Genomic DNA, 27,437 nt, shown 5'->3' on the forward strand with positions numbered 1-27,437 from the left:
TTAAAATTTCTAATGAGAAAGAAAAAAACCCCTAACCCATGTCTTCCTTTTATCTGTATTCCCTTTAATCTGTAGCCCAAAGGCATCACTTTTTTACTGCTCCCAGTAAAATTGCAGCTTGGACCCGCCTCGCCCTGTTGAGGTTCTATTTAAAGACATGAATGGCATTGGCTAGATGCTGCCGGCCCTGTGGAAACTTGTTCCTTCTGCTGGGGACAGTCCACACCCCCTGGTTGGCCTAGGACCCTGGTTCTTAGCCGGCTGGCACTGTGGGCAGCCAGATGGAGCTGCCTCAGCCACTGCCTGTTCATTCACCAAACACTGAGCACTTGCTCTCAGACAAGCAGGGCTGGGCTGGGTGACAAGCACAGATAACATGCGATCCCTGCCTTCGAGGGCTTTCATAAAGGAGAAAGAAGGGCAAGCAGCTAAAAGCTGACACGCAGCAGCGTAAGTCTGCCCAGGGCACTGAGGGAGTACAGGCAAGGGGCAGCCACCCCTGCGTCTGGAGATTGCGGAGGTGAAGTGGGCCCAGGCAGGAAGGATGGAGCAGAGGTGAGTGGAAGGAAGGGCACAGCCAAAACCGAGGCCACAGAAGTAGGCAAGAGCCATTCTTGGAGGGGTTTATGGGACACGTCAGGGGGCGGAGGTGATGCTGTAGGCCCTGGGAGCCACTGAGGGGGTCTCGGGGTGGGGGGGCTTGGACACATCTATGTTTGGAACCTCCAATGAAGGGGCTCAATGGGTTGAAGCAAAGTTCCAAGAGGGTTTCTTCCATCTGAGCCGAGTTCATCTCCTCTCCCTCTGCAAGGATCCTGGTAACACCTAAACTGTTGGTGGTTTCAGTGTACCCACGTGATTTGCTGTGGCCTGGGGGCGGGAGAATCTTGGAGGACTGCTCGCTACCTCCTAGACCTCAAGGTGACCAGCGGCCCCATGCTGGGCTGCAGTGGAGACCCGCAGATGGCAATAGGTTCGCCTTGTCTTCACCTCCTGAATGGAAGCAGCATGGTGGCTGTAGTGACTTTTCACACACTACACCCATCAAATAGCAAATGCTTAAACAATGGCTCTCTCTTCAAGGCTGCACATTTTTATTCAGCCACTTTGGGCATTTGCTCTGTGGTTTCTCTTGTCATCTTAACTGCTCCTTCCCAGGGGTTCAGGCTAACCCGAGTACTGGGGACTTCACTGTGTCGTGTTCCACCTGGGTCGCATTATATTTATGGCTTACATGTTTTAAAATTCATCAGACGTCTCTCCTGTTACTTGGCTGACCTGCTCTTCCAGCCCACCCTGACTTGTCAGCGACATATTCCGATGAGATACAGACAACAGGGTCTGTCTCTTCTGTGATATATTAAAGAAAGAAGGAGCAAAAGAGCCGTCTTTCCTCAGAAAACCTGGGTCCTAATGGGAATATTGAAGGCACTAATGAATTGTGACCCTTTTTTTTTTTTTTTTTGTGCTGTACGCGGGCCTCTCACTGCCGCGGCCTCTCCTATTGCGGAGCACAGGCTCCGGACGTGCAGGCCCAGCGGCCATGGCCCACGGGCCCAGCCGCTCCGCGGCATGTGGGATCCTCCCGGACCGGGGCACGAACCCGCGTGCCCTGCATCGGCAGGCGAACTCTCAACCACCGCGCCACCAGGGAAGCCCTGTGACCCTTTTATAAAATGCTGATTGACACTTATTCTGCATGTGGAGGCTGGAGGCACAATACAGCCAAACTTAACTCTAGACTTTTTTTAAGACTTGGAAAAACTAGAAAAAGTGTTCCAGAAAATAAGGATGAAACAAAAGGAGCCAATTCCATAAGTGAGGAGGACAGTGTTTTCTCTAATTTTTTCCTTCTGTGTAGACGGCTTTTGTTTTGTGTGTAAGCAAAAAAATTTCTATTGTTTATAGAAGGAGGTGACTCACCCATCCTGAGAAAAGTCAGGGATCTAATGAACGTATTTAAAGGTATTAATCAGGGGGCTTCCCTGGTGGCGCAGTGGTTAAGAATCCGCCTGCCAAGGCAGGGGACACGGGTTCGAGCCCTGGTCTTGGAGGATCCCACATGCTGTGGAGCAACTAATCCTGTGTGCCATAACTACTGAGCCTGCGCTCTCGAGCCTGCGAGCCACAACTACTGAAGCCAGCACACCACAACTACTGAGCCCGGGTGCCAAAACTACTGAGCCTATGCTGTAGAGCCTGCGAGCCACAACAACTGAGCCCACGTGCCACAACTGCTGAAGCCCGTGCGCCTAGAGCCCGTGCTCTGCAACAAGAGAAGCCACCGCAATGAGAAGCCCGCGCACCGCAACGAAGAGTAGCCCCCCGCTCGCCGCAACTAGAAGAAAGCCCGTGCACAGCAATGCAGCCAAAAATAAATAAATAAAATATAATAAATAAATAAAAAACATAAAAGAAAACTAACTGCATTTCCATAAAGACAAGCAAAAAAAAAAACACCAAAACTTACCAAAAAAAAGATATTAGTCAGAATTAACAAAAGCCAGCAGGACTTTAAGGCTATAACAGATGTATATTTCACATGACATCTACCCTTTTCTTGGTTCCCCACAAAATCCAGTAAGTTTGGTGCTTCAGCTGACCTTTTTGAAATTCATTCAGTCATCAGATATTTATTGAGGGTCTACCACGTGTCATGTCCCGTTGCTGAATTACAAAATTTTGTATCTAAATGTATATCTATAGCTTTATCTGGTCTCTGAGAACTCTCAGCTGACTATATTAAGTGCTTGATGTTTCATTGACCAGCAGCAGTAACATTGCTGTCAATCTCATTTGCATGGTGCCTTGCCATTTATGAAGCATTTTGACATTGTCAGGGAGGAAGAAATGTTCTAGGTTTTCCTGGCTGGTCTACAAATTAAATTGACCTGAGACAGGTTAACAGGAGGAAATCACAGAAAGGTTTAATAACATGTATACATGGGAGAGACACATGTATAGAACTGAGTAACTCACCAAATTGACCAAAACCCTCACCTGAAATATCACCTTCAGCTAAAGACGAAAGAGGATGTTGGTGGTGGTTCGGGACTTCAGAGGGGAGGAAGGCAGTTCACATGGAGATGGAAAAGCAAATGTTTGCTAGACAAATGCCTGCTGGGCCAGTCAGAGACGGGACGCAGAGAGGAGTGGTGATAGCTCTCTTTCTGGAGTAGGTAGGTCCTCTGTCTGTATTCTGTTAGGCAGTTGGTGGGGGAAGGGAATATCAAACTTTCTTCCTGAGTCTTTTGGGCCTTGATTGTTTTCAGCTTGAAATAATCCACATGCCAGAGAGACATTTGGGGGTAGCACATTCTGTTTCCCTATGACATATACATATGTACAATATGTTTCTTACATGAACCTGAGATCGTGTCAGGGAAGGCATTTAGTTCCTGGATTTGGGTACAGACTGCACCAAGGAAGCAGTGCTGTCCATATTTTTCCCTTATCACTTTGGAGACCTTTGCTGAGAGGAGGCAATCTGGGGCTCCTCCTTCAATTTTGATAAAGCAAATCATCTAAGTTGCAAAGGTGGTGATGTTGATGATTAAATGACTGTTGATTATATCTGTTATTCTTTCATTTATTTATTTAAATCTTTATTTATGTATTTTTGGCTGCGTCCGGTCTTAGTTGCAGCGCTCGGGCTTACTTGCCCCGTGGCATGTGTTATCTTAGTTTCCCCGACCAGGGATGGAACCTGCACCCCCCTGCATTGGAAGGCGGAGTCTTAACTACTGGACCGCCAAGGACGTCCCTATTGTTTCATTTAGAGGCACCTTATGGAGCTAAAATGAGGTGCAGCTGGGGTAAAAGCAGACACACGGATGACGGGTGTGCTGCTTCTATGAAGTGGGAGAAGGATTCTTCAGAAAGGAGAAACCAAAAGTTTATATACAGAAGTTGTCAGTTTGGAATTTGATTCCTTTGAAAGGGCCACATGCCCCTAGGAAGGTATACACCCGCAGAGATTTGGGGAGCCCAGCTGAAGATGGCTGGTAGGTCGGGGGGAGTCATGGAGCTGCAGGTCTGGGCTCATTGTTTGGGAAGCAGCGTTTGTGAGCCGAGGACTGCGTGCCACTCACAATCTGCCCTTGTGTGGTGAAGTAGACTGCTGGTAACACGATATCGTTAACTTAGAAAATACAGGCACGCCAGTCTTTGCCTTTTGTTTCTGAGCAGTGTCTTTGTGAACTCTATTTATAGTAAGTTCTGTCCCCCTCTGCTGGTGTAAGCCATTATTGCAGGCTACTTTCCATCTACCCATCCAACCTAGATTTTTAGTGCGAAAAGACCTTAAGAGATCACAAATCGAAGCCTTTGACGTCGTCACTCATCTGTGCATAAAGTTGGCACAAATACGCCAAAACCTTTCACTTCTACGTGCAGTATATTGTCTGGAACAGCTCCTTAGATGGGTTAGCCTTTGTCTTCTGACTGATGGGACTCTGTGGGTGTGGAATTCAGCCCGATGGGATTGCAGGTGGGGCTCCTCCCAAGGAGACCCTTGGGACAACTACTAATATGTGGTTTATTTTCCTCTACTCTGTAAGCTTGAATAAAGGAAACGGTTAACACCCACCCCTGGCACTTTCAGTGTCACCAGAATAGTGCCTCACCTTTATTGCCCGCGTTTCTGTTCCTCTTCAGACCTCTTTCTGTCTTAGCACAGGCCTAGAAGCTGACCCTGGACTCTGTGGTCGCAGGGCTCAGAGGGTTTTTGTTGTGGGTTTGCTGTTGGTACCGGGTATCCCCTGGTAGGGCTTCTGCATCCACCAGAGTGAGGGGTGCACTTGAGAAGACTCCTCTCTCCTTCATCTTTGTGCCCCCATTACTTCCATTGGCCACTCCTTTCTAGAAATTCTTTATTCCCTTGGCTTCTGTTACATTGAAGTTTCCAAATTCTTTTTTCTTTGAAGTCGCCTATTTTGTTCCTGGCTTCCTTTTCCTCCTCTTAGCCGCAAACTGTTTGATGTTCTCCAACATTTTATCCATAGGCTCTGTTTTCATCTTGGAAAATCTCAACTCCCCTACCTGTCACCTTCTATACAGATGCTCTCAAGGTCACACCTCCAGCCTCAGAGTTCCCCCAAGCTTGTCCTCTGTTTCCAGCTATGCTGAGCTACTTTTCTTTTTCTTTTTAAAGGTCAAGTTTTTTTGTTTGTTTGTTTTTTATAGATTTATTTATTTATTTGTTTATTTTTGGCCGCATTGGGTCTTCGTTGCTGCGTGCGGGCTTTCTCTAGTTGTGGCGAGAGGGAGCTACTCTTCGTTGCGGTGTGCGGGCTTCTCATCGTGGAGGCTTCTCTTGTTGCAGAGCACAGGCTCTAGGCGCACGGGCTTCAGTAGTTGTGGCACACAGGCTCAGTAGTTGTGGCTCACGGGCTCTAGAGCGCAAGCTCAGTAGTTGTGGCACACGGGCTTAGTTGCTCTGCGGCATGTGGGATCTTCCCGGACCAGGGATCGAACCCGTGTCTCCTGCATTGGCAGGCGGATTCTCAACCACTGAGCCACCAGGGAAGCCCTGAGCTACTTTTCTTTGGAGCTTTTCCTGCCATCTCAAACTAAGCATGTGTGGAGCGAAACCTGTCTTTTTACCTCTTTGTCATCATTCCTTTGCAACTCGCCTTTTTCTCTTAATGTCACATCTGCTGTTTGGGATACCCTGAATGTAGCTTCATGTCAGCACTGGAGTCTTTCTCCCCTTTGCCTCTCGAGTCTGAGTTCAGCTTCCGTGTGCTTCTGCCTGGTCTCTAGAGCTGTTCATTCCTTCCCATTTTCCAGAGCTTTTTATTTCTTCCCATTTTCATTGCTGAGGTTTGGGCCCAGGCTTTCGTCATTTCGTGCACGTAGTACTGTTGGGCCCTCTGACTAGTCTCCTTTTGTCCTAAATGCTTGCATTTTAGAAATCTGCCTCTTTAGAAACATTTAGTGGTTTTCTGCTCTAGAAGCTGGCATGTGGAGTCATCTACATACAGGCTGGCCTTCTCTCATTCCCCTATATCCTGACCGTTCTAGTGCAGTTAATGTAATCTTTTCCCAAGCCTCAAGTCTTCTCTGGTCCTTGACACAACTTATAACAATCTCTGTGTAGCCATCTCTTTTTATTTCCAAGTTTGGCCTGTCCTCTGAGGCCTGGCACAAGTCCCCAGTCTCTAGGAAGAATATCTCAGCCACGTCACCCTCTGGAATTGTGTAGCTGCTCTGACAGCAGTCAGGGATTGTCTTGTGATGTCTTTTGTATTATGTCTTATGTCTTATGTATTTTGTATTATGTATGATGTCTTATGTATTATGATGTCTTTTTGTATTTAATCCCTGTACTTGAATCTGTAGCAAGTGTCTGTCTTTTCTGCAAACTCTAGGTATAAACCTTGCACAGGTCAGTGCTTTAGAGATGCATGTTGAGCTGGATGGGTAGAATTGCAAGCACACTCCTGGATCAGAAGCTGGCCCTCACAATCTCGTCGTATATTCCTCAGATTCAGATTTACTTCCTGTGTGTGTGTGTGTGTTTGTGTATGTCTGTTTCAGTTGCAGATCCCTAGTGTGAAGGGCTTCGACTTTGCCAAGCAGCATCTGGGCCAGCACAATAAAGATGATATACTGATCATTCACGAGCCAGCACCGCTGCCAGGACCTGTGAAGGACCATACCACGCCCTCTGAGAGCGGAGATGTGCCGAGCCCCAAGGCAAAGATCCCTTCCAAGAGTGTCCGTCACAGAGGAAGGTTCTTACTGGGCTTTCTGTATTTTTCTCTATCGTAGCATGCGTTTCTGTGTTCCATTTGTCAGTTTCCAGTAGCAGAAAGGCTGATGGTGAGTGTTGTCCAGGTCTGCAGCTTGGAAGGCTGAAAACATTTGCCCAAAGTCAACGAACCTGATGGCTCTTGATCCACTCTAATGGACTCTCAAAGGAGGCCTGTGTGCTTTCCTTCCCCAAAGTGTTTAAGATTATAAATCACTGTCCATCATGGTTTGGTGGTCCGCCTGGAACTTCTTTAGGGATTGACCAGCTCTAGGGTCCATATTGTGGGGTGACCATGCCAGGCCCTCTGGAGGTGATATTAGGAATAATGTATAAAAAAATGCATGGCCTATGATACACAGTCAGCCAGTATCAGCTTTGCCCTTGCCCATTGATGCCAGCCACTGGAGCTGTGGCTTCCTGGCTTGGTCTGCAGGTGACCTTCATCATATCCTTCTTGCCTTGCTTGGCTTTTCTCCATGTGCTCCTCTTGTCCCCCATGTTAGCATGTGTGCATGGACTCTTCATCGCCTCCCACTGCCCAGCTCCCCATTCCCAGTTAATTCCCATTCCACTTATCAAAATTAAGTGCACAGAGAACTGCTTGCTAACAGACTACCTACCATCACCCGGTGACCCTGTGAGACGGGCTACAGCTGTGTGAAGACACGGTTCAGAATCAGGTTTTATTAACTTGACTTTAGATCAAAGAATGTTCAGGCTTTGGTATTGAAGCCTCCGATTATCAGCTTTCCTTTGAGCTTTGGAACTCTAAATCCAGATTTTCTGCTGAGAAGGGGAAAGTGTGTGATCATACCAACATTCAAAATGATCTTATTATTTCTGACTTAACAAAAAACCTACTCCAGCGTTTCTGGCCTAGTTTTAACGAATGTTAGAACACACTCTTTACAAAAGAAGATGAATAATGTAGAGAGATATCATTTGCTTAATTACTTTGCAGAGTGAGAGTAAATCAAATCATTAAAGATTATTGAATATGCTAGTACAGCATAGCAAAGTCTTTTTTTCTCCTCTGGTAGCTTCATCCTAAACATTTAGTCACAACATCTTAATGTTCTGCATGGTTAATATCATATTTTAGCATGTCTCAGGGGCACCAGAATGTCTCGGCATTTCAGGAAGCCCAAAGAGAAGGGGTGTTAACTGATTAAGGATTTTCACTAGCCTGGTGCAACCTGGGTTCTGTGACACCCTTGCTTTTTATATATAGAATCAAATCTCAGCGATAATCATTGCCTTTGTGTTGTAAGTGTAGGCTTCTTCCAAAGATTTGGAGTTATATGGGGTGACTGCAGAACTACCCTGGCTTCTTAGGAATTCTGCAGACCCAGCTAACGCCTAGCCAAGCTTGAACTCCAGATCCTCTAATCCAACCCACGCCAGCCCCAGACTGCCAGTCCAAGCCCAGGGAGCTGGGAGACCATCCTCCACTGGGTACCTGGTTTCCTACCATTTGTTGAAATGAGCCCACTGAGCCATTTAGTCAGCTGTGTTAAGCTGTCTTCACAAGGTGACCGTGTGCTATTAATGTGTTCCTTGAAGATGCCATGCCACGAAACAATGTTTTGGACTCTTTGATTTCTCCCAGTTTTGCCTGGAAGCCTGACTTCCACATCCAAATGAATGTGACCTTCCCCCCACCTTTCTTTCTTTTTCCTAATGTTTGTATTTGTTTTGTGTCTGCAGAGTTTCTCCCTCAGATGCTGACTCTACAGTTAGTGAAGAGTCCAGTGAGAGGGAAGCAGGGGACAAGACTCCAGGAGCGGTGACCGATGGCAAGTCCCACAGAGCCCTACAGAGTGGTCTGTGACCCTTCTTGTTCTCCACTTTAAAAGTAGTAATTATGAGGGAATTCCCTGGTGGTCCAGTGGTTAGGACTCCGTGCTTTCACTGCTGAGGGCTGCAGGTTTGATCCCTGGTCAGGGAACTAAGATCCCACAAGCTGTGCGGTGTGGCCAAAAAAAAAAAAAGTAATTATGAGCTTCCAATAGACTAGGGTTTTATACTACCTCAAATGCAGAACATTTAAAAAAACCCCCAAACCCGTGCAGTAGAATATTCATCTTTCGTTTAGTGACTTTCTCAGATTGACTGTCACCGTCTAACACTGTTTTTGTATCTGCATCGGGATGGGGGCGTGCTAGAAGTTAGAGATTCACTGATATATTTTGAGGTTAACAGTCACCTTCTACTCTAGTGGCGGCTCCTAAGGATTTTCCTCTCCGAAGGACAAGGAGGAACCAAACTAAAGAGTCTCAAAAACTGCATCCAGGTTTCAGTGACCTTTTTGGGAGCCTGTTCAAGTACTTCACAGTTGTCACTGTTAGAAAGTTGATTATTTCTCATAGGTCCAAGTGCATTATATTTGGTCCTGGTCCTAGATCTGTCTTCCAGAAATAGTTGAGTGTGATTAGATGGTTTAGCATATATTTACATGTGTTGTCAGATGCTGTAACTCCTTAGGCCAGGTGTGAAATGTACTTCACTCCCCTTCTAAAGAGTATTGTCATAAAACTTATGCCCTGCAGTAGAACTAAGCCCATAGGTCTTAGTAGACTTGGAGCATTTTTTGGCCTGATGACAAGGTAGGTTGGTTTTAGTTGAATTGATTCTGTTAAATGCGGTAGTACAGCTCTTATACTTGCTGGAGTTGTTTTTTTTTTTTTTTTGCGGAACGCGGGCCTCTCACTGTTGTGGCCTCTCCCGTTGCGGAGCGTAGGCTCCAGACGCGCAGGCTCAGCGGCCATGGCTCACGGGTCCAGCCACTTCGTGGCATGTGGGATCTTCCTGGACCGGGGCACGAACCCGTGTCCCCTGCATCGGAAAGCGGACTCTCAACCACTCTGCCACCAGGGAAGCCCTGCTGGAGCTTTATTTATGCTTCAGGGTTGTGTTTTAGTAATGCAAAGAAAATTGGGGTGCCTCAGGATATCATTTTTATTTTAATTAATTAATTTATTTGGCTGCGCCACTTGCAGGATCTTAGCTCCCCTACCAGGGATTGAACCCAGGCCCTTTGCAGTGAAAGCGTGGAGTCCTAACCACTGGACCACCAGGGAGTTCCCAGGATATCATTTTTAATAGTAATTTTTATACTTACATTTTCATCACAAATTTCTTTGTATAAAGATGCAGTACAGAGTGAGCCATATTCTATAAATGAATAGATTCTGGTTGGAAGCTGGAGGGCCTGTTCTATCACTGTCATGTTTGTGACTTTGTATGTCCCTTAGTCTTTGGGGCTCCTGTGGGATTAAACTAGCTGGTTTTTGAGATTCCTTCCAGTTTCTTCCAGTTGTTTCTTTTTTAATGTTAAAAAAATACCCCTTAGGGCTTCCCTGGTCGCGCAGTGGTTGAGAGTCCGCCTGCCGATGCAGGGGACCTGGGTTCGTGCCCTGGTCCGGGAAGATCCCACATGCCGCGGAGCGGCTGGGCCTGTGAGCCATGGCCGCTGAGCCTGCGCGTCTGGAGCCTGTGCTCTGCAACGGGAGAGGCCACAGCAGTGAGAGGCCCACGTACCGCAAAAAAAAAAAAACAACCCTTAGAATAAGGGAAGAATAAAGAATTTTTTCTTTAGCTCTAATTTCATAGAATCTTAAAAATTATTTAGCATTATGGTAACAGGTGTACTGTTTCAGATAGACAGGATTAAAATCTAATTTTGATTCTGGTAAAGAAATATTTGGGGAAAAAAATCAGCTCTGGAGTTTCTTAATTTCTGTTAATTGCATATCTGAGAAAATCTTGCTTTTAGTTCCTGTTTTTAAGTCCTTACTGTTAGTATTAGAACCAGTATATTCTACATGGCTAACAAAAATCGAATATCACTCAACATATATTTAAAATCCAAGTAGTAAGCATGTCAGTGTTGGGACTCGACTCAGAGTTGACCATGGAAGGAGACAAGAGGGCTAGATGTTCTCCTGGGTCCTAGAAGCTCAGATGCCACTATTTTGATTTGAAAATGCAGCAGAATTTGTATGTTATTTTCATGCTTTAGAAAGATGGTTTTCTCACTACAAATATCAATTCACCTGTAAAACTTTATTTACTTCTTAAAAATTTTAATGCTGCCATAAAGGTGTTTTATTCCTTGCCTAGAACTTAGTTAAATACCCTATAAAACTATTCTGAATTTTTATTCATAGCCTTTAAATTATTTTGTAATTCACATAAAAATCCATCTTGTGTTGCAAATCCTAATGAAATGCAAATTAATGGAGGCGGAAGATTGCTTGAGAACCATTCTGGGTCCCTCCTCCAAGCTGCCCTGGGACCGGTGTTGCCGCTCACTACAGCAGGCGGCATAGCTGCTGGGTCTCTTTAGACTCCTTGGCAAGGCTTTTGATGGCTGTCACAAGTCATCCAGCATTTTCAGGGCCCACCTTGCAATGGAAGCTGAGAAAAGACCATTGTTTTGGTTTTGGGTCAATTCAAGGTTGTACTTTATTCTTTCCCAGCTAACCATTTTTGGAAGGTGGCTAGACCATGATGCATACTTTTACAACCTTCGAGACCCTTATGAGATTATTCACTCTGTGTTCAGTGTCCCTGCGTTCACAGTTATTGCAGTTTTAGAATAAGTCACATCATTACCACTGCTTCCCCTTAGCAAAGTTGTGAAGACGGCTGAGGTTTGGAGTAACACATGTTCCTTAAGTGAAGGCAGCTACGTTCAGGCTACCAGTGCTGTGTCCAGGCATAATTCTAGTTTTCTCTGTCTCTTTATCATCAGGAATAAACCACGTAGGTAAGGATGGCTAAATGCTGAGTATTTTCTTTATGCTCTCCGTAGGTTACATGTATGCAAGGCTGTGATTTTTAAGTATTTAGAACTTCATTAATTTGAATTCAGCAAGTCCAGATTCTGGAATCTCACATAGGAACTAAGCTGACATTTACTTTTGCACATGCTAAAGAGTTCGCAAAGCAAATTAAATTTTTAACAACAATGTAGGGTGAATATTTTGACTATGTGTAACATCAGAGTTTTTCAAGTAATTGTGGAGGACACATTTATAAAATGATTGAGACCATAAATTATAACTCCCGGGCTTCCCTGGTGGCGCAGTGGTTGGGAGTCCGCCTGCCGATGCAGGGGACACGGGTTCGTTCCCCGGTCCGGGAAGATCCCACATGCCGCGGAGCGGCTGGGCCCGTGAGCCATGGCCGCTGAGCCTGCGCGTCCAGAGCCTGTGCTCTGCAACGGGAGAGGCCACAACAGTGAGAGGCCCGCGTAAAGAAAAAAAAAAAAAAAAAAAAATTATAACTCTCCTCTTTTCATTATAGTGAATTCCCAGAGTAGAATTTTATAAACTTAGTTGAGATGGCTAGTCATTTACTCATCCAGTTAGCAAATGTTTACTAAGGGCCTGTGATGGGTTAGATGCTAGGATAGGATGAAGACGAAGAGACAGATGTGATCCCTGCCTCACAGGATACTAATGTGGGTCACAGGCCTTAGTATTAATGCAGTGTGATGTATTTACCAATAGATAATGAAATTAATATTTCTTTAAAAATGTTCTGTTGCTTTGGTATTTCAGTAATTCAGATTGCCTTTTCCTGTGTCGTTTTGCTTTGTGGACATTATCCTATAATGTAATTTCTATCATATATATATATATATTTTGTTTGTTTGTTTGTTTGTTTGATAATATTTGAAGAGAAAGGACTTTAATCCAAAGTCCCTACTTGCCTGAAGGCAGGATTCACACAGTATTGATCTCTACGTAGCCCTTGTACTTTCCATTGGTCGTTATTATCCAGGTAGTTCTTTTTGAAAAAAAATGTGCAATGCATAGCAAACAATAAAAATAACTGTGTTTATAATATGTATTATATATATATTTCTATGTATAATAACCCAGTTTGTTTATATATATGTATGGAGATATATGTATGTGTGTGTATACAATATGTGAATATGACAGATAACAAACTGCTCTTTTCAGCCTTTTGGAAGGGCTGGGTTCCAGGCAGTATAGAAGTTGAGGGTTTTCTGCATGTCCCCTGCTTCTCCTGTTGCAGTTGGTGAATTATAGAGCAAGGATCCAGGTGGGGAGTGGGATGGGGCATGGACGGGAGTCAGACACAGGCCTGCAGCTCCCTGGACCCAGGCAGGCAGGCAGCGCAGGGGGGAGGGGCCTTTCTTCCTGGTCACCTTTGCACCCTGATCTTGTTACCATCCTGGAGGAAAGCAGTCTCAGCCTTAGGTATCAGTAGCTTAATGGGACACCCTTGTGACATCTGCTGTCACTTTAAAAGTTTGGGTTAGCAAGGCTAGCCTTATCTGATGAAGCTAATTATCTCCTTCTAGGCTTCTTGCCTGTAATTTGAGTAGCTGAAGGGATGAATGGTGGTGTCTGGCTGTGCTTGTATTGTGCAAATGGTCAGGCTCCCTTCAGGCAGGGAAAGAAAGCTGGAGAATAGCCTGAATCCAGACAAGTCTGCCTCCTGGACAAGAGAGATGTCTTCGTTCACAGAACTATGCACATAATTTCTCATCACTTGGGATAGCAAGTGAATATAATTCAAATTGAGAGGGAGTACAAAGATGTATGTACCACTGATGTGCATTCCTTCTATACAATATCAACTGCGACTCCTTACTGCTTTGCTCAACACTTCTTTTTTTTAATTTAATTAAAAAATTTTTTTTATACAGCAGGTTCTTATTAGTCATCAATTCTATACACATCAGTGTATACATGTCAATCCGAATCTCCCAATTCATCCCACCACCACCCCCCCAACCCCACTTTCTCCCCTTGGTGTCCATACATTTGTTCTCTACATCTTTGTCTCAATTTCTGCCCTGCAAACCAGTTCATCTGTACCATTTTTCTAGGTTCCACATATGTTTGTTAATATATATTTGTTTTTCTCTTTCTGACTTGATGCACTGTGTGTGACAGTCTCTAGATCCATCCACGTCTCAACAAATGACCCAGTTTTGTTCCTTTTTATGCCTGAGTAATATTCCATTGTATATATGTATCACATCTTCATTATCCGTTTGTCTCTTGATGGGCATTTAGCTTGCTTCCATGACCTGGCTATTGTAAATAGTGCTGCCGTGAACATTGGGGTGCATGTGTCTTTTTGAATTATGGTTTTCTCTGGGTATATGCCCAGTAGTGGGATTGCTGGATCATACGGTAATTCTGTTTTTAGTTTTTTAAGGAACCTCCATACTGTTCTCCATAGTGGCTGTATCAGTTTACATTCCCACCAACAGTGCAAGAGGGTTCTTCCCTTTTCTCCACACCCTCTCCAGCATTTGTTGTTTGTAGATTTTCTGATGATGCCCATTCAAACTGGTGTGAGGTGATAGCTCATTGTAATTTTGATTTGCATTTCTCTAGTAATTAGTGATGTTGAGCAGCTTTGCACGTGCTTCTTGGCCATCTGTATGTCTTCTTTGGAGAAATGTCTATTTAGGTCTTCTGCCCATTTTTGGATTGGGTTGTTTGTTTTTTTAATATTGAGCTGCATGAGCTGTTTATATATTTTGGAGATTAATCCTTTGTCCGTTGATTCATTTGCAGATATTTTCTCCCATTCTGAGGGTTGTCTTTTCGTCTTGTTTATGGTTTCCTTTGCTGTGCAAAAGCTTTGAAGTTTCATTACGTCCCATTTGTTTATTTTTGTTTTTATTTCCATTACTCTAGGAGGTGGATCAAAAAAGATCTTGCTGTGATTTATGTCAAAGAGTGTTCTTTCAAAGTTTTCCTTTAAGAGTTTTATAGTGTCTGGTCTTACATTTAGGTCTCAAATCCATTTTGAGTTTACTTAGGTGTATGGTGTTAGGGAGAGTTCTAATTTCATTCTTTTACATGTAGCCATCTAGTTTTCCCAGCATCACTTATTGAAGAGACTGTCTTTTCTCCATTGTATATCCTTGCTTCCTTTGTCATAGATAGTTGACCATAGGTGCGTGGGTTTATCTCTGGGCTTTCTATCTTGTTCCATTGATCTATGTTTCTGTTTTTGTGCCAGTACCATATTGTCTTGATTACTGTAGCTTTATGATATAGTCTAAAGTCAGGGAATTTGATTCCTCCAGCTCTGTTTCTTTCCCTCAAGACTGCTTTGGCTGTTCGGGGTCTTTTGTGTCTCCATACAAATTTTAAGATTTTTTGTTCTAGTTCCATAAAAAATGCCATTGGTAATTTGATAGGGATTGCATTGAATCTGTAGATTGCTTTGGGTAGTATAGTCATTTTCACAATATTGATTCTTCCAATCCAACAACATGGTATATATCTCCATCTGTTGGTATCATCTTTAATTTCTTTCATCAGTATCTGACAGTGTTGTGCATACAGGTCTTTTGTCTCCTGTCTAAAGGTAGCTTTATTCCTAGGTATTTTATTTTTTTTTGTTGCAATGGTAAATGGGATTGTTTCCTTAATTTCTCTTTCAGATTTTTCATCATTAGAGTATAGGAATGCAAGAGATTTCTGTGCGTTAATCTTGTATCCTGCAACTTTACCAAATTCATTGATTAGCTCCAGTAGTTTTCTGGTGGCATCTTTAGGATTGTCTGTGTATAGTATCATGTCATCTGCAAACAGTGACAGTTTTACTTCTTCTTTTCCAATTCATATTCCTTTTTCTTCTCTGATTGCCATGGCTAGGACTTCCAAAACTATGTTGAATAATAGTGGTGAGAGTGGACATCCTTGTCTTGTTCCTGACCTTAGAGGAAATGCTTTCAGTTTTTCACCATTGAGAATGATGTTTGCTGTGGGTTTGTCGTATATGGCCTTTATTATGTTGTGGTAGGTTCCCTCTATGCCCACTTTCTGGAGAGTTTTTATCATAAATGGGTGTTGAATTTTGTCAAAAGCTTTTTCTGCATCTGTTGAGATGATCATATGGTTTTTATTCTTCAGTTTGTTAATATGGTGTATCACATTGATTGATTTGCATATATTGAAGAATCCTTGCATCCCTGGTATAAAATCCCACTTGATCATGGTGTATGATCCTTTTAATGTGTTGTTGGATTCTGTTTGCTAGTATTTTGTTGAGGATTTTTGCATCTATATTCATCAGTGATATTGGTCTGTAATTTTCTTTTTTTGTAGTATCTTTGTCTGGTTTTGGTATCAGGGTGATGGTGGCCTCATAGAATGAGTTTGGGAGTGTTCCTTCCTCTGCAATTTTTTGGAAGAGTTTGAGAAGGATGGGTGTTAGGTCTTCTCTAAATGTTTGATAAAATTCACCTGTGAAGCCATCTGGTCCTGGGCTTTTGTTTGTTGGAAGCTTTTCAATGACAGTTTCAATTTCATTACTTGTGATTGGTCTGTATTTTCTGTTTCTTCCTGGTTCAGCCTCGGAAGGTTATACCTTTCTACGAATTTGTCCATTTCTTCCAGGTTGTCCATTTTATTGGCATAGAGTTGCTTGTAGTAGTCTCTTAGGATGCTTTGTATTTCTGCAGTGTCTGTTGTAAGTTCTTCTTTTTCATTTCTAATTTTATTGATTTGAGTCATCTCCTTTTTCTTGATGAGTCTGGTTAATGGTTTATCAATTTTGTTTATCTTCTCAAAGAATCAGTTTTTAGTTTTATTGATCTTTGCTATTGTTTTCTTTGTTTCGATTTCATTTATTTCTGCTCTGATCTTTATGATTTCTTTCCTTCTGCTAACTTTGAGTTTTGTTTGTTCTTCTCTCTCTGGTTCCTTTAGGTGTAAGGTTAGATTGTTTATTTGAGATTTTTCTTGTTCCTTGAGGTGGGCTTGAATAGCTATAAACTTCCCTCTTAGAACTGCTTTTGATGCATCCCATAGGTTTTGGATCGTCCTGTTTTCATTGTCTTTTGTCTCTAGGTATTTTTTGATTTCCTCTTTGATTTCTTCAGTGATCTCTTGGTTATTTAGTAACGTATTGTTTAGCCTCCATGTATTTGTGTTTTCTACGTTTTTGTCCCTGTAATTCATTTCTAATCTCATAGCGTTGTGGTCAGAAAAGATGCTTGATATGATTTCAGTTTTCTTAAATTTCCTGAGGCTTGATTTGTGACCCAAGATGTGATCTATCCTGGAGAATGTTCCATGTGCACTTGAGAAGAAAGTGTAATCTGCTGTTTTTGGATGGAATGTCCTATAAATATCGATTAAATCTATCTGGTCTGTTGTGTCATTTAGAACTTCTGTTTCCTTATTTATTTTCATTTTGGATGATCTGTCCCTTGGTGTAAGGGAGGTGTTAAAGTCCACCGCTATTATTGTGTTACTGTCGATTTCCTATTTTATAGCTGTTAGCATTTGCCTTATGTATTGAGGTGCTCCTATGTTGGGTACATATATATTTATAATTGTTATATCTTCTTCTTGGATTGATACCTTGATCATTATGTAGTGTCCTTCCTTGTCTCTTGTAACATGCTTTATTTTAAAGTCTATTTTATCTGATATGAGTATTGCTACCATAGCTTCCTTTTGATTTCCATTTGCATGGAATATCTTTTTCCATCCCCTCACTTTCAGTCTGTATGTGTCCCTAGGTCTGAAGTGGGTCTCTTGTAGACAGCATATATATGGGTGTTGTTTTTATATTATTCAGCAAGCCTGTATCTTTTGGTTGGAGCATTTAATCCATTCAAGTTTAAGGTAATTATCGATATGTATGTTCCTATTCCCATTTTCTTAATTGTTTTGGGTTTGTTTTTGTAGGTCCTTTTCTTCTCTTGTGTTTCCCACTTAGAGAAGTTCCTTTAGCATTTGTTGTAGAGCCGGTTTGGTGGTGCTGAATTCTCTTAGCTTTTGCTTGTCTGTAAAGCTTTTGATTTCTCCATTGAATCTGATTGAGATCCTTGCCAGGTCGAGTAATCTTGGTTGTAAGTTCTTTCCTTTCATCACTTTAAGTATATCATGCTACTTCCTTCTGGCTTGTAGAGTTTCTGCTGAGAAATCAGCTGTTAACCTTATGGCAGTTCCCTTGTATGTTATTTGTCGTTCTTCCCTTGCTGCTTTTAATAATTTTTCTTTGTCTTTAATTTTTACCGATTTGATTACTGTGTGTCTTGGCGTGTTTCTCCGTGGGTTTATCCTGTATGGGACTCTCTGCACTTCCCGGACTTGGGTGGCTATTTCCTTTCCCGTGTTAGGGAAGTTTTCGACTACAATCTCTTCACATATTTTCTCTGATCCTTTCTCTCTGTCTTCTCCTTCCGGGACCCCTATAATGCGAATGTTGTTGCGTTTAATGTTGTCCCAGAGGTCTCTTAGGCTGTCTTCATTTCTTTTCATTCTTTTTTCTTTATTCTGTTCTGCAGCAGTGAATTCCACCATTCTGTCTTCCAGGTCACTTATCCGTTCTTCTGCCTCAGTTTTTCTGCTATTGATTCCTTCTAGTGTGGTTTTCATTTCAGTTATTGTATTGTTCATCTCTGTTTGTTTGTTCTTTAATTCTTCTGGGTCTTGGTTAAACATTTCTTGCATCTTTTCGATCTTTGCCTCCATTCTTTTTCCGAGGTCCTGGATCATCTTCACTATCATTATTCTGAATTCTTTTTCTGGAAAGTTGCCTATATCCATGTCATTTAGTTGTTTTTCTGGGGTTTTATCTTCTTCCTTCGTCTGGTACATAGCCCTCTGCCTTTTCATCTTGTTTGTCTTTCTGTGAATGTGGTTTTTTTTCCACAGGCTGCAGGATTGTAGTTCTTGCTTCTGTTGTCTGCCCTCTTGCTCAACACTTTTTTTAGTGTTGAGGGGAAACCTGTATATTTTTCACTTATGCTTGAGGTTTCAAAACTTAGGCTTTTGTTTAAAAATAGTTTTGGCATGCCTTCACTCCTTCTCTTGGCCTGTTGGCCATTTATTTTGAAGCAGTGTCCAGAGTGTCTAGAGGTGACCTGTGGCTTAGAGGGAGGGCATGTGGGATCTTAGTGTGTCTAACTGGAGAGTTCTTTCCATCCATTCAGCCCCTCTTCATCTCTTTCTTTGCCTTTAAAAAACTTTTTTTTTTTTAATTTTATTTTTGGCTTCATTAGGTCTTCGTTGCTGCATGCGGGCTTTCTTTAGTTGCAGTGAGTGGGGGCTACTCTTCATTGTGGTGCGTGGGCTTCACATTGCAGTGGCTTCTCGTTGCGGAGCATGGGCTCTAGGCGTGTTGGCTTCAGTAATTGGGGCATGCGGGCTCAGTAGTTGTGGCACGTGGGCTCAGTAGTTGTGGCGCACGGGCCTAGTTGCTCCGCGGCATGTGGGATCTTCCCCGACTAGGGCTCGAACCCGTGTCCCCTGCACTGGCAGGCGGAATCCCAACCACTGCACCACCAGGGAAGACCCTCTTTGCCTTTTTAAAATTAAAGTTTATTTGAATTATTTCTATTATAAAAGTAGTACTGACTAGAGAAAATCCACGTTACAGAAAATACAAGAAATTGGAGAACATTACTCATTATACCAAGATCCAGTCTCTGTTAAAGTGTTTTTCTGTCTTTTTTTCTATACATTTAAATATTTTTCTTTTTTGCAGTTCTGGTTACTTAAAATAATTACCCTTTTAACCATTTATCAGTGTTCTCTTCATCTGTTTTTTTGTTTGTTTTTTTTTTGTGGTACGTGGGCCTCTCATTGTTGTGGCCTCTCCCGTTGCAGAGCACAGGCTCCGGACGCGCAGGCTCAGCGGCCATGGCTCACGGGCCTAGCCGCCCCGCGGTCCCGGACCGGGGCACGAACCCGTGTCCCCTGCATTGGCAGGCGGACTCTCAACCACTGCGCCACCAGGGAAGCCCCTCTTCATCTGTTTTTAAAGTGGGAACTAATTCCATGCAGGCAGCGGCTTTTTCTTCTCCTGACTCTTCATTTTCTTTCTTCATCAGAACTGAGAAGCCCGAAGCCTTAATCATTCACCAGTACTTGCCAGCAGGTCCACAATCCCCTGGTCTTTTGTTATCTCAACAGTGTAATTACCTTGCAACTAAAGTTATATCACTTCAAATGAGCATGGACATTCAGAGCTGCCATAAGTGTTGTCCTCCAAGTTCTGTAAATTGCTACTGGCCTACCCACGTCAGGCTTCTCCTGTCCTTTACCCTGTCTTACTGAAGACTTTGAAACACCTTTAGACAAAACAGGGCCACTTGGGGCACAAAATGTCGTAGTGATTTTCATATCTTGCCTACGGATATTTGTAATTTTTAATGAGACTGAAGGAGACGCTAGTTATCCCAGACAATTTAAGCTCGAATGGTGACATTTCAAGTACTCTGCCATGGAGTTGGGGATGTGTTTTTGGTCAGGGGCCCATCTGACGATTCTTTAAGAAATCCCTAATTGTGATGATTTGTTCTTTCTTTACAATGACTTTATTTCTTAATTTTGCTTTTCCTTCTGTTCCAGGGGCAGCACCCAGCTCGGGGAATGAGCAGCATTCGTCAGCCTCCATCTTTGAGCATGTGGACAGGATCTCCCGCTCCTCGGAGGCCAGTCGGCGGGTCCCCAATAAGATTCAGCTGATCGCCATGCAGCCCATCCCGGCACCTCCCGTTCCACACCCCATCCTGGCCGACCGAGTGGCCGAAACCAACAAAATTAACAAAGAGGTATTTGGTTTTATGAAAAAGTACATTAATAAAAAAAAAACCTTAGATTCTCATTTGGTCACTGCTTAAAAATGAAGTTAGTGTCAAAAATATGAGCTAAAGATATGAGCTGCTCACAGATGTTCTTAATTTAAAATCTGATACTCAGTGTTTTTAGATCATATACCATTCAAGGACACTAGTAGGCACACTGGTGGATGTGCAGATTAAAGACCGGGGGTGGCTATCCTGAGAAAGTCCGCCTTAGCCCGTGGCTGGGGTTTGGGGATTTGGATCTTGGAAAGATTCCCACCATTCCCAGAATGGAGTGGCTCGCTGTGCCTAAACTGTTTGTACAAGCAACATGATTTTTGCTGAGCAACTCTTTCTTCTGGGAGTCTGGAATTTTGGTACATGCTAGGCAGAGGGTGCCTATGTGACCGGCCTCCAGTAAACATCCTGGGCATTGAGTCTCTAATGAGCTTCCCTGGTAGACGTGTCACATGTGTTGTCACAACTCATTGCTGGAGGAGTTCACATCCTGCGTGACTTTTCTGGGAAAGGACTCTCGGGAGCTGTGCCTGGTTTCCTCCAGACCTCACCCTATGTGCCATTCCTCTGTCCTGGTTTTGCTTTGTGTCCTTTTGCTGTAATAAATTGGACTTACATTCTGAGTCCTGAGAGTTCTCCTAGTGAATCGTTGAATGTGGGGTAGTCTTGGGACCACAGTAGACTCTGTGATCCCTGATAGATCTGCTCTGGCCCCAAACGTCTAGGTAAGTCTTGGGAAGAAACTGTATTTCCAGTGACTCCTGGAACAGTGAGTTAGATCTGCTTTCCTCCTAAGATTTGGGGAACCCGAAGGCCAGGTCACGTCACTGTTAGCTTGAACTTGAGGAGTTTGACCTGGTCTGGACCATGAGTGGAACGAATGCTGTTTAGGGTCGCACACACGGTAGCATCATGACTGTCAGTTTCTTGCCTCTAAGAAATACCTGCTGCTGTTGTGAGTTCTGCCAGGTGAACTAATAATTGATGCAATTCAATCCTTAAAGTGGATCATCTTACAGAAGTCTTAGCAAGAGTTCTTACACATTCTCCTCCCCACACCTCATTGGCTCCTTGCCAAGGACATGACCAGAAGAACGTGCGTCATGGGTTCAAGGTGACACATGCTGCCCCTTCTCACTGATGCTCAGGAGCCCTGACCCTGCATGACCCCGGTCCTAGCCTAGACCTATGACCCCATCAGTCCTGTGTTGCATGTGCCTCACATGGCCATGAGTAAGCACCCTGGAGTGCATTCTCCATGTGGCCAAAAACAGAAGAGAATAAGCTCACCAGCCCTCACAAGTGGATAGCACTCATCGCCACTTTTTTCTTTTACTATCTTTAAAATGTATTTGATGCATGCATATGGTATAGGAAACATATATATTGATTATAGAGCGTAAATGAAAACCCAACTTAAGACCAAGAGCATTATCAGTACTGGTGCACCTACCGGTAGGCTCCATACATGTCAGTGGAAATGGTTTCTTTTTAGGAGGTTCTGGTGCAGATTCCTAGCATGTCTTGGTCCTCCTGTGGGGACCTCATATATTTTAAAGAACAGTTAGATCCTGATAGAGTAAGAGTCATCCTGCTGGGAAGTTGTCAAGCATCTCATCCACCTGGCCCTCCCTCAAGCAGCCGCAAGGAGCGTGTGGCTCCTTGTCCACTGTGGCGAGGCCAGGAGCGTCCCACCTTGTCTTAGACGTTGCTCCTGCTCTCTTCTCCTAGTCGGATGCCTAGTTTGTTTTCCCTTTTTCCCTCTGTCTCCATCTCGCTTGCTGTTAAGTCCTCTGAAGCTGGGCTAAGGGCTTAGAAAACAAGGGGATGCACCTCCATGAAGGAAAGCATTCCCCGTCTGCTCTCCCTGATAGCTCAGCCGACCTGCCGCTCCCGGAGCTGTGGCCTCATTCCCCCAGACGTGCATCTGCATTCCTGCTTCTGGCCCTCAGCACCTTGGTGCCTGCCCTGCACACCCTGTGCCTACTTCCCTCCCTCCCCTGCTTCAGAACCAGCCAGCTCTTGGAGACCTAGTTCAGGCCCCTTGTAGCCAGCGAGGATGTGTTTCCATACGTGTCGATTTTCCTCTTTGAGGAGGGGTGTCTCGTGGCTGGGGGCTTGTTTTGGTAACACTAAACATCATTAGTAAATGGGTATTTTATTGTGTAATGCAAATATCTTCTTTCACTCTGTCTTAATTTAAAAATCTCTAAAGTAGTGATATTATTGGGTATGGAAAATATTTTCTCTTTTCTCGGGTCGTATGACATATAGTTGTCACTGTCTCTCAGTATCTTCAGAGTTGCCACTGGCCTCTTTCCCGGGTTTGAGTTCTTTTGCCCTGTTTGGGGGCCGACACCACGGCTTCCCGCATCCCACCCACCACGTGGAGTGTGGGGATACAGCTCCGGATGATGGAGCTTCCCCATGCCCCGTGTGGGTGTGCCTGTCCCTGTCACCCCTTTGGGGCCTCGTGGGAGCCTAGGACAGCCGGGGGCGGGGGGAGGAGAGTCGCAGGAAGGCCTCCCAGCTGCTTTCTCTGCGTGGTCCCAGAGACCGTCAGAATGTTCCGTCTGTCTCGTTTCCCAGATCCAGACAGCGCTGCGGCACAAGTCGGAGATCGAGCACCATCGGAACAAGATCCGGCTCCGCGCCAAGCGCCGCGGGCACTACGAGTTCCCGGTGCTAGACGAGCTGTCGTCGGGAGACACGCGGGAGCGGCACCGCGTGTACCGCAGGGCGCAGATGCAGATCGACAAGATCCTGGACCCCACGGCCAGTGTGCCCTCTGTGTTCATAGAGCCCAGGAAGAGGTGGGCCCCGAGCCGGGCTGCAGGGCTCGGCCGTGGAGGGGGCGGGGAGAAGTCTCTGCAAGCGACTTCAGGCTGGGAGGCTGCCATCCCGCCTGGAGGTCACCTGTGGTGAAGGCTGCATTCATTCCACCCCAGTGGCCCCGGAGCACCTCCCTGGGTTTCGTGTCTCCTGGAATTCAGGCTTCTGAAAAGGTGGCGCCTTCCTTCTCAGAGGGCTCCAGGGCTCCCTCTCCCTGCTTCTCTTCTTCAGCTCTCACCCCCAGCATCTCCACCTCCCGTGCTTGGTCACCAGTTCGGCCGGACGCACAGCCACTCTCAGAGTCTCGGTCTCTTGGTCTCCCAGGCCCTTGCTCCCTAATGCAGAGGCATTTTCTGTAAGATCAGCTCTCGTTTGTGTCTTGCTCTGCTCACACCTGTGCTGGCTTGGGCTGCCTGCCGGGTGGACCCTGGGCTCCTGTACCTAGCAGGGCATTGCCTTTCACCCAGCTGCTCCCCCCTCCGCCCAGCAGCACAGAGGAACTGCCGCCCCCTAGGCAGTGGCATCATCGCCTCCCAAACTTTCATCTACATTCCTGTTTCTGGCCCTCCACACGGTCCTGCCTGCACCTCACACTTGCCCCACTTCCCTGCCCATCCGCAGATCCTACTCATTTTTCAAGACCTAGATCAGGCCACAGGTAGCCAGCGGTGATATTATGCTCTCTTGTTCCGTGTGTTTAGTATAGTCTGCCCCGGTGGACTGTGAGCTTTCTTAGAACAGAGACTGTGTCTTACACATTGTTTACATCCTGTGGGGTGTTTACTACAGCGGCTAGCAGGTCCTAGGTGTGCAGAAAATACTTGGCGTTTAGTTGATGAGCCCATGGCCGGAAGGTTATTTCCTATGAAGATAAACTCTCTTTACTCCTGGCAGCTCCAGGATAAAACGTTCTCCTAAACCACGCCGGAAACATCAGGTCAATGGCTGCCCCGGAGATGCTGAGAAGGACAGACTTATCACCACAGACAGCGACGGCACTTACAAACGGCCCCCTGGTGTCCACAACTCTGCCTATATTGGTTGCCCGGTGCGTAATGTTGAGCCTTGCTTCTGGTCGCTCTTAGGGAGAGAAGAATGAGCAGTGACGGCTGCTGCCCTGGGTGACGCTGATGCCCAGTAGGGGATGCTCCAGGGCCAGCTAGGTTGTGAGGCATGTAGGGTGGGGAAGGGGTGGGCACTTCCTTTGAAGAAAGACTCGAGTCATAGAGAGCAAGGGGCTGCTGGGGGAGCCCTCTGGAAACACACTCAGTGTTTACTTCCTATTAAGCAAACCCTGTCCTCTCAGGCTTCAGAATGGCAACTTCTCGAGGTTAATTGGAAAACAGAGAGAAGCGTCCAGAAAGTTTCTTTTTTCTTCCCTTCATCAGAGAGTTGTTTGGGTTTCATGGTGGTAGGAGGGACATTTAGGGTTTTGTCCCATCTTCTGTTCTTGGAGTGCTAAGAGGATATTACATTTGCTAATATATATATCTAGTTTTAAAGGAAGAAAGAGCTTAATGGAAATTAAGAAATAGGGAGTTAAACAATTTTTTCCAAAGGAAAGGGGCACAGAGTTGCTTGTAGTGTTAAAGCAGACGTTGACGGCATTAAGACACATACAGACCCCACTGAGCAGGGAAGAAAGGGCCAGCCTCCCCAAGGGGCCGTGAGAAATACAGACACAAAGACACCCCAAGACAGAGCAGAAGCCCCACGTTCCCAGTGTGTCTGGCAGCACCGGGACACACAGTGCACGTCTGTAGCCCTGTGCCAGGGTGAAGCCCTTTCTCGTTGCACAAGACCACCTTTCTCCTTCTGGAGACAAAGTTACAGACCCATCCTTTTTAGAGAGAAATTAGCAAAAACACATTCTTGGAGAAGGAGTTTGTGATGTACATGATCACTCAGTTAGAGCTTATGTAACCAGTGATTTCTTATTTGAGTTTTATATTTTATCTCTCAGATTACACAAATAACTAACACTGAGAGACACTAAACATAATTACACATATGTGCCGAATACCATCCTGACATTGGGGCTAAATATAATTGAGTCATAATCATCTGAAAGAACCAGGCTTTTCCTTTGGAACTTACTGTGTTTCTGGTGTCCTGAGACTGACCATCCCTTCGTAACTGGCTCATGAGGACTGGTGTGATTCCCGCGGGTTGGAATGTCTACAAATTAGGCTGCTTTTCTCCCCAACAGAATGAATGAATCATTTCTGAAGGCTGTGAATGAATTCCTCAGGTCGGGGAACCTCAGGCAGTTCTCACAGTAGATGGCGCTCCTGAGCCACTGCCATGTTTTTGGACAGGTGTTTGGGCATCTGTGGTGTTTGGCTTGATCTGGGGAGGGCTGTTCCCTTGACTCCCCAGGATGGTCCCCTGGAGCTTTCGTTTTTGTTTCATCCGGGATCTCAGAGATCCTGTTGTGTGACACCAATGAGCAGAAGAAGGGGGAGCATTTCTTCTTCCCTCTTAGCTTCCAGAGCCCCAGGGCTCCTTCTCTGAGACAAATCTGTAGGAGAGCCTTTGCAGTCCCGCACGTTCTTTTTTCAGTAGCCCTGAGTTCCATCATCCAGTGCCACTGAGTTTTGTGAGGAAATAACCTGTCCTCCCCTTGCTCTCTCAGTGACCATAAATCAGGCCTCTTTCATGGTGGCCCAGACTACCCTTTTTCTCCTTGCTTTTTTTCTTAGCAGAAAGCACAGAGGTTCCTCCCTCAGCTGGTGGGAAGAAGCCCTTCCCTGGAGAACACTAACTCAGTCAGCTGCTTCATCCCACATGGCTCCATTTTTCAAAGATTCCCTAATAAGAAATTCTTCCTCAGATGGACTTTTTACTTTCTTTCCCTAAAAATTCTGAAACATATATTTTCTTTTTTTAATGCTTATATTGTATGATTTTTATTTTTTAATTTTATATTGGAGTATAGTTGATTTACAATATTGTGTTAGTTTCAGGTGTACAGCAAAGTGATTCAGTTATACATATATCTGTTTTTTTTTTTGTGGTACACGGGCCCCTCACCGCTGTGGCCTCTCCCCATATATCTATTCTTTTTCAGATTTTTTTCCAATATAGGTTATTACAGAAGATGGAGTAGAGTTCCATGTGCTGTACAGTAGGTCCTTGTTGTATATGTTAATCCCAACCTCCTAATTTATACCTCCCCCCACCTTTCCCCTTTGGTAACCATAAATTTGTTTTCTAAGTCTGTGAGTCCGATGAAACATATACCTTCACAGATAATGCCTTTTTGGGAACTCACCTTTTCTTAGGTAGTATTTCATCTTGAAGGTTATACTAGACATACTTTTTTTTTTTGCGGTACACGGTCCTCTCACTGTTGTGGCCTCTCCCGTTGCGGAGCACAGGCTCCGGACGCACAGGCTCAGCGGCCATGGCTCACAGGCCCAGCCGCTCCGCGGCACGTGGGATCTTCCCGGACCGGGGCCCGAACCCGTGTCCCCTGCATCGGCAGGCGGACTCTCAACCACTGCGCCACCAGGGAAGCCCTAGGCATACATGTTTTTGAACTGTCTTGAATTATATGCTTTCGCCTCTAAATATCTTCTTCTTGAGAGCGCTCTTCTTCTGAGGTGAAAGAGATATTTCTGGACTTCTTGTAACTAGGGCTACCATTATAATTCAAGCCTCAGCAAACATTGACCCTCAGGCAAATCCGGCCTGCTGTCTGCTTTTGTAAATAAAGTTTTATTGGAACACAGCCACACCCATCATTTTTGTGTTATCTACGGCTGCTCTTGCTACAGTGGCAGAGTTAAGTAGCTGTATGGCTCACGAAGCCTAAACTGTTTACTCTCTGGCCCTTTATGGAAGTTTGTCAATGCTGATATAATTTATTATACAAGCCAGACACTTGTGAGGGTGAAAGGAGATGCTGTTAATTATCCTGGGACAACAAGCATGAACTGAGCTTGTCCTGGGCCAACCATGGTGCATGATCACTGTCTTATAATACCAAAGATTGCAAAGAGGCACCAGAATACATCGTCTCTGATGACTAAAGGTAAAAAGGTTCTCATGTATTTCTGAGGAGTGATAGGTGAACATGTATCTGTGCAAAGGAAACGAGTTGAATATCAAAGTCATCAAACTTGGGGGCTTCCCTGGTGGCATAGTGGTTAAGAATCGGCCTGCCAACGCAGGGGACACGGGTTCGAGCCCTGGTCCGGGAAGATGCCACGTGCCATGGAGCAGCTAAGCCCGTGT

At 44.7% G+C, this 27,437-nt stretch overlaps 1 protein-coding gene across 1 annotated transcript in view; it reads left to right on the forward strand.

The window, feature by feature from the left end:
• The window catches only part of KIAA1549 (KIAA1549 ortholog), a 90,612-nt gene that overhangs the window by 27,988 nt on the left and 35,187 nt on the right, over positions 1 to 27,437 (forward strand). Inside the window, exons 10-14 of the mRNA XM_032643814.1 lie at positions 6,541 to 6,737; positions 8,465 to 8,580; positions 20,134 to 20,336; positions 22,956 to 23,179; positions 24,093 to 24,246. Coding sequence (XP_032499705.1) covers positions 6,541 to 6,737; positions 8,465 to 8,580; positions 20,134 to 20,336; positions 22,956 to 23,179; positions 24,093 to 24,246 — 894 coding nt within the window. The remainder of the gene's footprint in view (positions 1 to 6,540; positions 6,738 to 8,464; positions 8,581 to 20,133; positions 20,337 to 22,955; positions 23,180 to 24,092; positions 24,247 to 27,437) is intronic.

Source organism: Phocoena sinus, chromosome 9, assembly GCF_008692025.1.
Source record: "Phocoena sinus isolate mPhoSin1 chromosome 9, mPhoSin1.pri, whole genome shotgun sequence".
NCBI classification, from domain to species: Eukaryota; Metazoa; Chordata; class Mammalia; order Artiodactyla; family Phocoenidae; genus Phocoena; species Phocoena sinus.